This window comes from Siphateles boraxobius, unplaced genomic scaffold, assembly GCF_051911475.1.
Source record: "Siphateles boraxobius isolate OS27281-9 unplaced genomic scaffold, OSU_SipBor_1 6, whole genome shotgun sequence".
Taxonomy (NCBI): Eukaryota; Metazoa; Chordata; class Actinopteri; order Cypriniformes; family Leuciscidae; genus Siphateles; species Siphateles boraxobius.
This window is the reverse complement of record NW_027509186.1, coordinates 32,263,468-32,275,481: the sequence shown is the minus strand read 5'-3', so window position 1 is coordinate 32,275,481 and position 12,014 is coordinate 32,263,468. Positions and strand designations below refer to the sequence as shown.

Sequence of the window (12,014 nt, the reverse complement as noted above, 5' to 3'; positions counted from 1 at the left end):
AGAGATATATACAGATTTATTATGAGGGATAATGAAAGCAAGTCAGCCGGACAGTGTTAAAAAAACAAACCAATTATTGACTTGTATATTTTAAAGGTACAATATGTAACTTTTTTTTAATTCAAAATGAACTCAATGGGCCCTATCTTTCACCCGGAGCAAATGACTTTGTACACTGACGCATGTATCATTCCTATTTTGCACCCGCGCAAAGCGGACTTTTCCCTCCACAAACACACGTCAGTTAACTAAGAAATACACTTGCGCCCCCGGGGGCGGTTCAGCGCAAAGAGGAGGCGTGTTCTGGCGCAAACTTTCCCTCATGCTATTTTGCTGTTCTATAAAACAATTGCGCCACTGACCAGAAAAAAACCTAGTCTAAAGTCTGTGGCGCGTTGCGCGTACATTCAGATGCTATTTTAAGCGCGCATGCTTGGCCATAATACAGAGTGTGAACAACGCGCATACACTGTATATGATTCTCTCCTTTACACAGATGCATTTAACTTTTTGCAAATTATACATTATTATAAGGAAAAATATTAAAACACGAGGGAAATCATTGTTGTGTCCATGACGATGGGGAAAATAGGCATAAAGCTTACACATTTACCCAAATTATTATATGCATGTTTAACCAAAGCTAATTTGGGTGGGTTTGTCCCAACCCCAATGTCACTTCTCTTTCTTTTACGGCCCTGACGAGAACATTGATCTCCTCGGCTGAGAACCGATTCTGAAGCGCGCCTGGTAAATGCGCCGTTATAATAGTATTGCACCATGGAACACGCGCACCTCGTTCATCATGCTCTTAAAGGGAATGTGATATAAAGTTCTTATTGGTTTGTTTCCCGTTACGCCCAAACCATACCTATGAATAATGAAGCTACTTCAGACCAACCCCTTTTAGATTTGCGCCAGGCGCAAGAGGCATTTATCCCGCCGGGAAAATAGCAACAGTGTCGGAATCCGCCCACAAAGTTACTTGCGCTTTGCGCTTTGACACTTGCGTTTCAGATCGTTAAAATAGGGCCCAATGAGTCAATACATCATCAATCCTTCCTTCTTCTAAAACATGTTTTTGTTTTACCCCGATTCACTATGGTAAGCCTTATGATGGTAAGTGTTCATATTTTAGACCTGATGGGATGGTTCTCGTGGGAAATTGCATGCATACATCACTCGCCCACGTGTCTCGTATCTGTAAATAGAGAAAAGTAGTTTTGGCTTCTTTGAGGTGTCTATGATGTGAGTGGCAGAGGTTAGTTGTCACAACGAGTGAGAGAGGTCGACATGGAGCCGCTAAATCTCAAACCTCCGGGAAATCACCCAAATGCCAAACAGAGGAGAGCCAGACAGAGCTCGTAATAAAATGAGAATCAACATTGGCTTGGCTTTTCAGAGATGAAGAACAGAGGGATTTGAAATGTTGTAAAAGCGATCCGGAGATGACGTTTTTTTTATTACTCAACATGTTAGAAAGTTATTTTATTGAACAGATAAATTGTCACATGCAGCTTTCTAACATACTTCATTGTAAAGCATTATCTATAAGGCTGATTTCATTGTCGTAGGTCTGTGCTGGAATTTATTTTCAAACAAGTATGTATATCAATGTGTAGGCCTATATAGCTACAGTAGCGTATTCAGCATGAGATCCTTTCCATCTAAATACATCTCTTAAGCCTAGTAGTGAATGTTTTATGGACAGCAGGATAAACACATTCATCCACACAGTTACGAAACACAACCAAAACAATGTTCTTCCAAAAATTTATTTTGTTTTTTAAACACAACATACCTTTAATCAGAACAGAATGATGGGGAATAATGCCTCAGACACATTTTACTATGTGACAATACAAACTGCTTGTACTTCCAAATAATTAATCATTCTGTTTGTGCCTCATCTTTTATGAGTTTTTCACCAAGCGGCATGATAAGATTTGATATCTTAGTGGCTGGGGGTATATCAGGATCCTCCTCCTTTGGCTGCCAGTCAGAGGGAAGACGTCTGCTGTGTTCAGCTGTGACAGGAGCGTCTGCTGTGAATGGGAAACCGTGCTGCTTCCAGCAATTGAGAATACACACAAACAAAAACCATTTTACATCCAGTGAACACATTCTCGCTCTACTAAATATTTGTTATATCCAGTTTACATATGAAGGGACGTATGCATTTAAATAATACACATTATTTTACTTACAGTAATGAAGGTGCAAGCCATTATGAAATTAACCATGTGTATAATTACTGTCCACATATCATTTGATGAACATATTCATGAAGGTGTACTCTCTTGAAGTAATCTTAAGTGGCCTTTTATTTTATTAATACTATAAAGTATAGTTTAAAAAATTATATATATATTTATTATTTATTAAAATTATTATTATTATTATTATTAATAACATATATTCACATATGCTTTCCTTAATTTAATATCTTGCTTTAATTTATTGCTTACCATGGTAACATAGATGTTGTCTGGACTGGGAGGACTGCTCACATCTGCCAGAACAGGCATCGAGCTGAATCCCACCTGAGACACAAAACAAGCTTCAACAAAGACTTTAGACGAAGACAGTGCACTCATATTATTTATGAATGGGAGAAAGTGCTGCACGCAGTATGGCGGAAAAAGTCCCGATTTCCAAAAAAAAAAAAAAAAAAAAGACAAGACCCAATCGCTGATTGATAAAGTCATTGCATCACTGCAGCAGCCGTTAGAAGTTCCAGATGCTATATAAACTGTCATGCTGCATCCAAAATCACACACTCTCTTGAGCAGGTACTTTTTTTTGAAAAATTCATTATTTCACGCTAAAAACAATATAGTATGAATGTGTCCACTATGAATATAATCCGGAAGTACCATGTTGTTATTATCATGTGACCTACTAGCGTCAGATGCGTTGCTTCACTGCCATTCATAAATTTTGTCCTGCGACCTCCATCGTATGCACACTTCAGAATCTCACCGAAAGTAGTAGGTTATCTGGGATTTTGGATACTCTTTTAAAAAATAGGAAGTACTGTGAATTTTGTAACACACTGCTTTTCACCAAACTATATAGTAGGGACGTATGCGATTTCAGGTGCAGCCTCATTGTTCTGATGTTTGAAATTTGATGTTTCCCGATTCAAAGAAATATGAGCTGCACTTGTACTTGACTGAGAGGCATTTCAAAGATGGCCGCCAAGTGAAATGGCTTGCCTTAAAGGGATAGTTCACCCTGGTGTTGTCCTAATACAGTATACCCTTCTGTCTTTTGACAACAATAGGAGAATTTTAAAAAGCTTGATGCTGAATTTTTGAAAAGCTTAATGCTGATCGCTATTCACTGCAATTATATGGGCAAGTGTGAGTAGGAGATATTTTTTAAAATTCTCCTTTTGTGGTCCATAAAAGAAAGAAGGGCATACGTCATTAGAACAACAACAGGGTGAGTAAATTATGACTTCATTTTCATTTTAGGGTGAACTGTCCCTTTAAATGGACATTGGCTTAAAATCATCTTCAAAGATTCAAACCTCAACCTTGTTGATTTAAACAGAATAAACAAAGCGTGGAATATATGAAAATTTGATTTATTAATTTACTTTACAGAGTGCAGAAAGTAAAGAAAGGAAATGAGAGCAGCAATAAGTTACAAAGATAGTATTACCTTGTATGTGGTTCCCATATCTTCAGTGGCAGTTTTGGTTTTAACCTCTTTCATATTTTGCCTATAGAATATAAAGCACAATATGAAGTCAAGCAGAAAAAATGCCTTTTAAGCTGCTATATCTCTCTGTGGACTGACAATGACTTACTTTGAGTCGTCACCTTTCTGGATTGATCTGAAAGCCCTCCTTCCCAGAAACCCGCTACCAATTAGTAACACAAACCCAGCCACTGACACCAGGGCCAGCCACCAGGGAGGATGAGCCTGTGGATGAATCACACCTGGACTGTTTCTCCTGCTCAGCGCTGAAGAAAACAGAGGTGAGAAGAACTGAGTTTGGAGCTCTTATACAAACAAATCCACTTAAAGAATGTTAGTGTTATGAATTTGACAGGCGTTTTCAATCATTTCGGTATTCTCTGACACAGATTTCAAAGATTTAAAACTTTTAAAATGTAACATTTTAATTTTGCTGCATTTGGTAAGGCATCTTTTGGACACAATTATCAGGATGTATATATATATATATATATATATATATATATATATATATATATATATATATATATATATATATATATACTTTTGATCAAATAAAGGCATTTTCTTTTCAAAAAAAAAAAAAATATATATATATATGTATGTATATTATTATTATTATTATTATTATTTTTTATTTTTTTTGAAAGAAAAGGCCTTTATTTGATCAAAGGTAAAATAAAAACAGTAATATTGTGAAATATTTTTACAATTTAAAATACATATTTTCTATTTAAATATATTTTAAATATGATGTATTTTTGTGATGGCAAAGCTATATTTTCAACAGCTATTATTCCAAATAGCTTCTTCTTATTATTAGTATTAATTATGGTAAAACTTTAAAATAAGGTCTCATTTGTTAACATAAGTTAATGTATTACCTAACGTGAACTAACAATGATCAATATATTTGTTAAAGGATTTATTCATCTTTGATAATGTTAGTTAATACAAATCAAGCTGTTTGTTGTTTGTTCATGTTAGTTCACAGTGCATTAACTAATGTTAACAAATACAACATCTGATTTCCATAATGTATTGGCACATGTTGAAATTAACAATAACAGAGATCAGTGAATGCTGTAGAATTATTGTTCATTCTTATTTCATGTTAATGAAACCTGTTAATGTTAAAATCAGTGTTGTTCAATGTTTTTGTGGAAATTGTGTTAAATGTAATTCAGGATTCTTTGATGAATAGAAAGTTCAAAAGAACATAATTTATTTGAAATGTAATCCTTTTAATTATTATACATTTCTGAACTGACACTTTTGATCAATTTAATATGTCCTTGCTGAATAAAAGTGTTTTTTTAATCATACTCACTCCAAACTTTTTAACATTATGTGTTCATGTACACAGCATTTTCAGGAGAATAAGAAACTCTATACTCGCATTGTTACATGAACATAACTGTTTCACAATGAGTAAACCAAAGAGAGCCAAATAAACAAAAAAATACATTTAGGAAACAAACAAAGGTCTGTTACCTGATTGGACAATAAGATGTGTATGATTCTTGAAGAACCTGCCATTGAGACGCAATCTACACAGGTAAGTTCCATTGTTCTCATGGGTCACGGATGGGAGGTGTATATCAAAACTCCCCATTTTGACATCTCCGCGAAAATATACACCAGGAAGTGTTGAAGCGGTTTGATTGCTGATGTAGTACATGATTATTTTTGTCTGAGAGACAGTCTGTGTTTAAAAAAAATAGAATAAGTACTAAAGCATGAGTTTACATTTACATTTATTCATTTAGCAGACGATTTTATCCAAAGCGACTTATAAAATGAGAACAATAAAAGTAGTTAAACTAACAATAGCTTATAATAACTATAACAATAGCCTACCTGGAATTCCCACTCCGCACTGAGAGAAATTAAATCCAGATGTCCAGGACATTGGAAGAAATGACATGACAAATACACATCTGTACCATCATTAACCTTCTGGTCTGAACTTGTCATCACACAACCATGGGCTCCATATACTAAAAGAATGAATATTATATTTAAAAAGTAAGCGTCATATGCTTAAATAAATAATGAATTGCTGCTTACCTATGAAGATATGTAGGGCCAAATACCACATCACTGAGCATACAAAGACACTCCAAAGTTATTTTTTTCTTACACAGTATTTAACAGAACACATGAATATACACATATATATATTGCAAAAGACAGGCATAAATTACAAGATCCAGATTAATCGGAACTCTTGCATCTCAAACGTTCTTTGCTTACATTAGCGCTGAGAGAAACTTTCTGTGGTGGTTATCTGTGTCTGAAATGTTCATTTACCACATCCTCTGTGGCCTAAACACATGATCTAACTGAAGCAGATGTGTCTCCCTTGTACCATTTTCACATGTATATGTCAGGAACAAAAAATAACATACTTCTTGTGCCGAAAGATTAGAGCTTATCATCACTGCAAGACAATGCTGGGTTTCCTTTGACCAGTTCAGTGTAGTTCCTGTCCATCTAATCCTTAAAATAGTGACAAGTACATAATTCATAATGTCTAATTTTGTGTTCCACAGAAGAAAGAAACTCATACAGGTTTGGAAAGGCATGATGGATTTTTTAAGAATTCCCTTTAAGAAATGGAGGTCGGTCAAATGAAGGTCCGCTTTCCACAGAAAAAAGGAATTATTTTGCCCTCTAGTGTGCCATTTGACGTGAAGGCATTTTCCTCAGGAGAACGGAGACATCATTGTGTCAAATGAAGTTTCCGTGTATAGCTACATCACCTGAGGCAGTAGACGGGCATTTGTAACATTTATTGATTGATTCTTTCTGATTCCACACCTTTAGCTTTCACAAAAAACACTTTGCCATTTCTGTACATTTGAAGAAATGCCACAGGGCATTATTTTTGAGAAGATAGAATCATTTCATGGGTCAGAAATTTCCTCAGCTTTTTTAAATATATTAGCCTATTCATGAATAAAACATTAGCATTCTTCTGCAATACAGATTTTTGTTGTTGTTGTTATCAGGTTTAAATAGTGCTTATCTAGGTCTACACAGGCAATCTGAATCTCTTGTGATTGAAGCTTTGAATTATTCTTTAGAACAAAGAGTCACAATAAGAGAATATATAATCTATTATTTGTTACTGAACAATGCATACAATTGCCAGATGTTTAAACTGAACAAGCTGACAAGCTGTATTTTCTAATCAGACCATTTATATGATTCAAGATACAACAGTTGGAGCATTCATTGTGTATATTTATGCAGTTTGCAAATGTAACACAGCTGCAGCATCTATAGCGGCTTTCATAAATGCAGATTGCAAAGACTGTAAACCCGAATAAGTTGGCAAAACTCAAAATATTTGAGGTAATCAGTTACATCAATTGTTTAAGTTATTATGTTTCCAATTTTTAAGTAAACTGACCTATTAGATTTTGAGTTAGTGGTACTCAAGCATGTTAATTGCTCTTAACTTGAAGTACTCAGTAACCTAACCTTTACATTTTGATAGCAATTGACCCTTCGCTAAGCCACGCCCGAAAACCGCCACTGGCCAATCGTGTCTTAGCAACTGTAACTAGGCGCGGGAGGTCTGGCAAGCTTTCGAGCGAGGGAAACATGCCGAAGTGTTGTGCGTATGGATGGGGCAAATCTGATACCCGGTATCCTAAAAGTTTGGATGGGGGAGTGGAATTTTTTTCTTTCCCGAAAATCTAAAAGCCAAGGGGAGAAATGATGGGCGTAGATCAATCAGTGTGGGAGACCCCATTCACAACTAAGTATCGACAGGATTAACAAAAACACTTATTGCTTGGAAATAATGACGGTTCTTTGTTCATAATGCATATATTTTAACGTAAAATAATATGATTAAAGACAAGACGGAGGCTCACTGACATACTTTAAAATATAGTTCAGCATTTTGTTAATCGATGGCCTACTACCCCTGACTGAGTAACTTTATCCCAATCCGATCACTGCTCTCCTGGTGTTAGTGTTATTCCACAAGATTTATGGATAAGCTGATTGATTTATAATTATTAGATTATTTTCATATTTCACTTACCCTGCTGTGCACGAACATAGCTGTTCCTCAATTTGAATGGTCAGCGTATGAGGTGGCTGATGCTTGCGGATGCTGGGACTATAGGCTTTAGCTTCAATTTTTATGAAATTATTCTCTAATCGGTTGCATATTATGTCGTGGATATATCCCTCGAATGCATACTGCAGTCCCTTTTGTCTTGCTCTCTAAGAAATTTCACATGTTGGCAAAAAATTACTAATAATCTCATTGGGAATGTCTGACACCGATGCATACACACTGTAATAGACACGCCAGGCGCGAAAGCTTGTCGGGCGTAGCAACAGTAACTAGGGAGGGCGGGGCTTAGCAAAGGGTCGATTAACAAAACTTTTAGTTGATAAACTTTTTATTTTGAGTTCTCTCAAATCAAATTTGTCATTTTATTTAACTAAGTTACATCTGAATGTATAAATTATAAATAAAAAAAATATAGTCAAATCAGTACTTTCAAAGAAACACATAACACACGTAATTGTCACAGGTGGTTGCATGAAGGCAGACGGAGACAAGGATATATTTCCAAAACGAAGGTTTAATAGTAATTAAACACAAAAAAAGCAGAACAGGCAGCAACACACTAAATATAACAGAGATCGGACAAGGACTGTCTGAACAGACGGAACTTAAATACAAACACAGATGACACTGATTAATGGAACACAGTTGATACAGATGATGATGATTGACTAAACAGGTGATTGTGAACTGATAATGACACGTGACATGTGAATACAAGCAGATAAGTCCAAAAGAAAACAAACTAACCCAAACACCACTCTGACAGTAATACCATTTTGAAAATTTACAGCCAACCTTTTTTTATATTAAAACCGACCCTAGACAATTGCGTAAACATCCTATAAAATGACACATTTCTTAAAACCTGTTTCACAGTGACATAATATTTACAATGGACAATATATTCTGGAATAACCAAGGAATGCCCAAAAGCCTAATACAGCAAATAATAATTTCTGAAAAGTCTTAGGTTTGTAAAAAACAATACATTATCTCTACACATCTCTAATTGATATAACAAATCAAAGTAAAATCTAATTTTTTTTCATGCTGGTTGATATGGCGGACGCGGACAAGTTTCGGTTCCTGGTCTCCCCAATTTCCAATTTTCCTGGGTTGGTCGGCGACACGGCGGAGAACTGCTTCCAACAGTTCTCTGCCGCACAAGCGCAGACGGAGGTAATCCGGCACATCCTGCCCCGGCTGCAGGGTGGAGGCAGCAGCGGGCCGCCGGGGCAGGATGTGCCGGATTAACTCCGTCTGCGCTTGGGCGGCAGAGAACTGTTGGAAACAGAGAATTACCTCAGATCCTCCGCCTGCTCGTTGCCGAGGGTGTTCCCCGGCCGTCGCTCCCGCTGGGCCTCCACAGCAGCCTCCACCCAGGCCTCAGCAGGGAGCCGGCCGTAGGAGAGACGCCCAGCCCGCTCCAGGCGCTGCCAAGCCAGGTGGCAAGCGACAGCAAAAGCATTCCGGAGCGTGCCACCCAGGGATGGATGAGGATGCTTTTGGAGTTGGCAAAACGATCACTCCCTCCCCCCGGGTGAGGAGTCTTTGTTGTGTGTCTGTTCCGCCGCTGGCTCCCTAATTTTTTTTTTTAAAAAGCCGAGCAAGCGGTATCCACAATTCAAAGAAAGAGCAATTTCATCTGTCCCTGGGTCCCAAGAGGGCCAGTCTGGCGGGTGTGACCCTGTATAGCCTTACACCCCTCAGCCCCCCCCTGGTCGCCAGCAGGCAGCTTGGTGCGTTCGAGGACCCAGTCATCCGCCTTCTCACGCGCCCCCTGCTGCTAGTGGAGACAGGTAAGTGTTGCACAGCACACTAACTCCACACTCTCCACTTTGCTGCTCGACATCAGGCGAGGCTATCCCGCTCAAGTCAGTGATAATCATCACATTAGGTGTTGAGCAGATGTGCTCCTGAAAATCCAGTGATATTCATCACACCTAGTGTTGAGCAGGGCTCCTGACTTGTGCGTGCTTATCTTTTCCTGCTGGTGAAGGATTTGATATAGCCGCTCCTCCAGCTGGTATGAAGGCTAGTTGTAAACTCGTTCTTCATGCTACTAGGTGGTGGGTCGTGACCATCTTGGCCCAAGATTGGTCTGCAGCTCCGACCTGAAAGACATGTGCTTCAGATCTCTACCTTCTGCGCCGCCGGCCATCCTGTGTGTTGCGACTGAGGTCACCGTGGCAGAGCAGCCCACCCTGTGTGACTACTGCCAAACCCTCATCAACCGAGGGGCCATGTACAAAGGGCGTGTTTTAACGGGGGCCTGGGCGACCCTCGCCTATACGGGTATACGTGCCTTGAGTTGTTGGACATTGCGACCGTTGCTTAAGCTTCCCTCGCATGTCACGACTCACCCGTCACCTCCTCCTTGGAGTCTGAAGCTTCTTAGGACGCTTTGTTCCACTATCTCCGCTCTACTCAGTCGTGCCACCGACGAGCCTCACAACAGTTAGAGCCAGGGTGAGTGGAGACTCCATCCCCTGGGGTCCAGCTGGGTCATGACCACTCCGGAGCCACCCAGTTGCCTCTCCGGTTTCGTCTCCTTGCCAGTGTTGTCCGAGCGGACTACCCTTGGACAGACACTAGCTCTCAGCTGCCCCAGGGCCCCGCAGAAATGCGTTTCCCCAGTGAGCCTCCTAAAAGCGACTGCGACTCGGGGTCGCCTGGCGCCTGCTCAAGTCAGTGAATTCATCCAACTTCATGTTGAGCAGAAATGCTCCTGTAGCTCAGTGAATTCATCACACTCAGGTCTTGAGCAGCAATTCTCCTGTTGCTCAGTGAATTCAGAGAAATCAGGGAACCTAGTCGTTGAGTGTATCTTCTCTCCAGAAGAGATCCTGAAAGATTTCGATCATTTCAGTGCTCTCTTTCCTGCAAGATGGGTTAGGAGTAGGATGTTTTCCTCCACCCTCAAAATAATGTTGCCTTGGTGTTTAAGCAACGCTCATCGTGATGCAGAAGTATGGAGAAGCACGTCCTGATCGTCAGGTTCCTGAGGAGCAAGGTAATGTAGATCCTTGCATCCCTCTTTATCCTCTTGGGCCTTATCTCTGGTGCAACTGCACTGCAGACACCGCCCCTGAGCCACTGCAGGCAGTGAGTTAAAAATTCTGTTATAGCAGTTCTCCTGCTCGCATGGTCTCTACTATAGGGTAGGGACTTGCTCGCTTTCGGTCAACGTATTGTGCCTGGAGTTCGGGCCGGTTAACTCTCACAAGCTGAGACCCCGGCTTGGATTGTGCCCAAGGTTCCTACCTCTCCCGTAATAGGAGCAGGTGGTGAGCCTGTAAGCGCTGCCCCGGAGGGGCCCTGGCTTTCTCTGTCCGTTCGCTTATAACGGTTAGACGTGTACAGAACGCAAGCCATAGTCCTCAGACCAGCTCTTATCTGTTAGGAATTCAGCAGAAGGAAGGCTGTTTCCATGCAAAGTTGGCCACTTAGTGCTTACTTTCATTTCGGTAAAAAAATCCCGAGATGCAACATGTCCACTTAGGTGTTGAGCCCCTCTATGATGAGTGTAAAGTGCTCCACCTGGGCGTTGACGATATGCTTTGCTAAACAGATTCTACAGTTGGGGGCTGGACGACACCTAGTTGAACCACTGCTTCCCGTGGGCTCCCTTCCCATGAAGCCAGTTTTTCCATGAGCATGGTTCAAGTGTCAGCTTGCTGCGCCATTCCCCTCCTATGGACTGGATACGTGCGCCTTTCTACTCCAGTTGAATTCTCTTAAATCTGAACCCTGTTGAGTTCCTCCACAGCCCTCCGACGTCGGACGTGCGGAACGTCTGGTGTTAGGCCTACCACTTGTAAGCAGTGTGGAACCTGTGTTAGGCTGGGTCCATATGTTGCGGTCCCTACGATGACCACATATGTGTATTCTTCCACGATATTGCTCCCTACGGTTGAGTCAACCGATGACTTTATGAACTTCTTCACTTATAAGATTGATAATATTAGGGACAAAATTATAACTATGCAACCGTCTACTACAGCATCACATCAGGGAGTGCATTGTAGTCTCCCCGAGGTAAAATTTGATTAATTTGTTGCCATAGGAAGGGAAGTATTTTGCAAACTCGTTAATTCATCTAAATCGACAACATGTATGTTAGACCCTATACCGACTAAACTACTGAAAGAGATGCTTCCAGAAGTCATAGATCCTCTTCTTAACATCATTAATTCATCTTTGTCTC

At 39.9% G+C, this 12,014-nt stretch overlaps 1 protein-coding gene across 3 annotated transcripts; it reads right to left on the bottom strand.

Moving 5' to 3' along the window:
* Positions 1-1,759: 1,759 nt before the first annotated feature.
* LOC143716391 (uncharacterized) lies at positions 1,760-6,054 on the bottom strand. Of its 3 annotated transcripts, XM_077208924.1 has the most exons (8): positions 5,965-6,054; positions 5,779-5,811; positions 5,569-5,708; positions 5,203-5,413; positions 3,818-3,974; positions 3,670-3,730; positions 2,469-2,543; positions 1,760-2,064 (listed from the first exon to the last, which is right to left on the bottom strand). In XM_077208924.1, exons 2-8 carry the CDS (start codon positions 5,807-5,809, stop codon positions 1,891-1,893), a joined length of 849 nt encoding a protein of 282 aa, XP_077065039.1. In that variant the 5' UTR covers positions 5,810-5,811; positions 5,965-6,054; the 3' UTR covers positions 1,760-1,890. The 3 variants fall into 3 exon arrangements, with proteins under 3 accessions (XP_077065039.1, XP_077065040.1, XP_077065038.1); XM_077208925.1 differs by lacking the exon at positions 5,779-5,811; XM_077208923.1 differs by having other exon boundaries at positions 5,779-5,989.
* Positions 6,055-12,014: the final 5,960 nt, after the last annotated feature.

Excerpts from the sequence above, each read along its gene's own strand:
- LOC143716391 (XM_077208924.1), bottom strand. The coding sequence starts at position 5,809 with ATGTGGTATTTGGCCCTACATATCTTCATAG. Across the intron at positions 5,709-5,778 it reads GGCCCTACATATCTTCATAG|TATATGGAGCCCATGGTTGT; the intron begins GTAAGCAGCAAT and ends TCATTCTTTTAG. Across the intron at positions 3,975-5,202 it reads ACATCTTATTGTCCAATCAG|CGCTGAGCAGGAGAAACAGT; the intron begins GTAACAGACCTT and ends TGTTTTCTTCAG.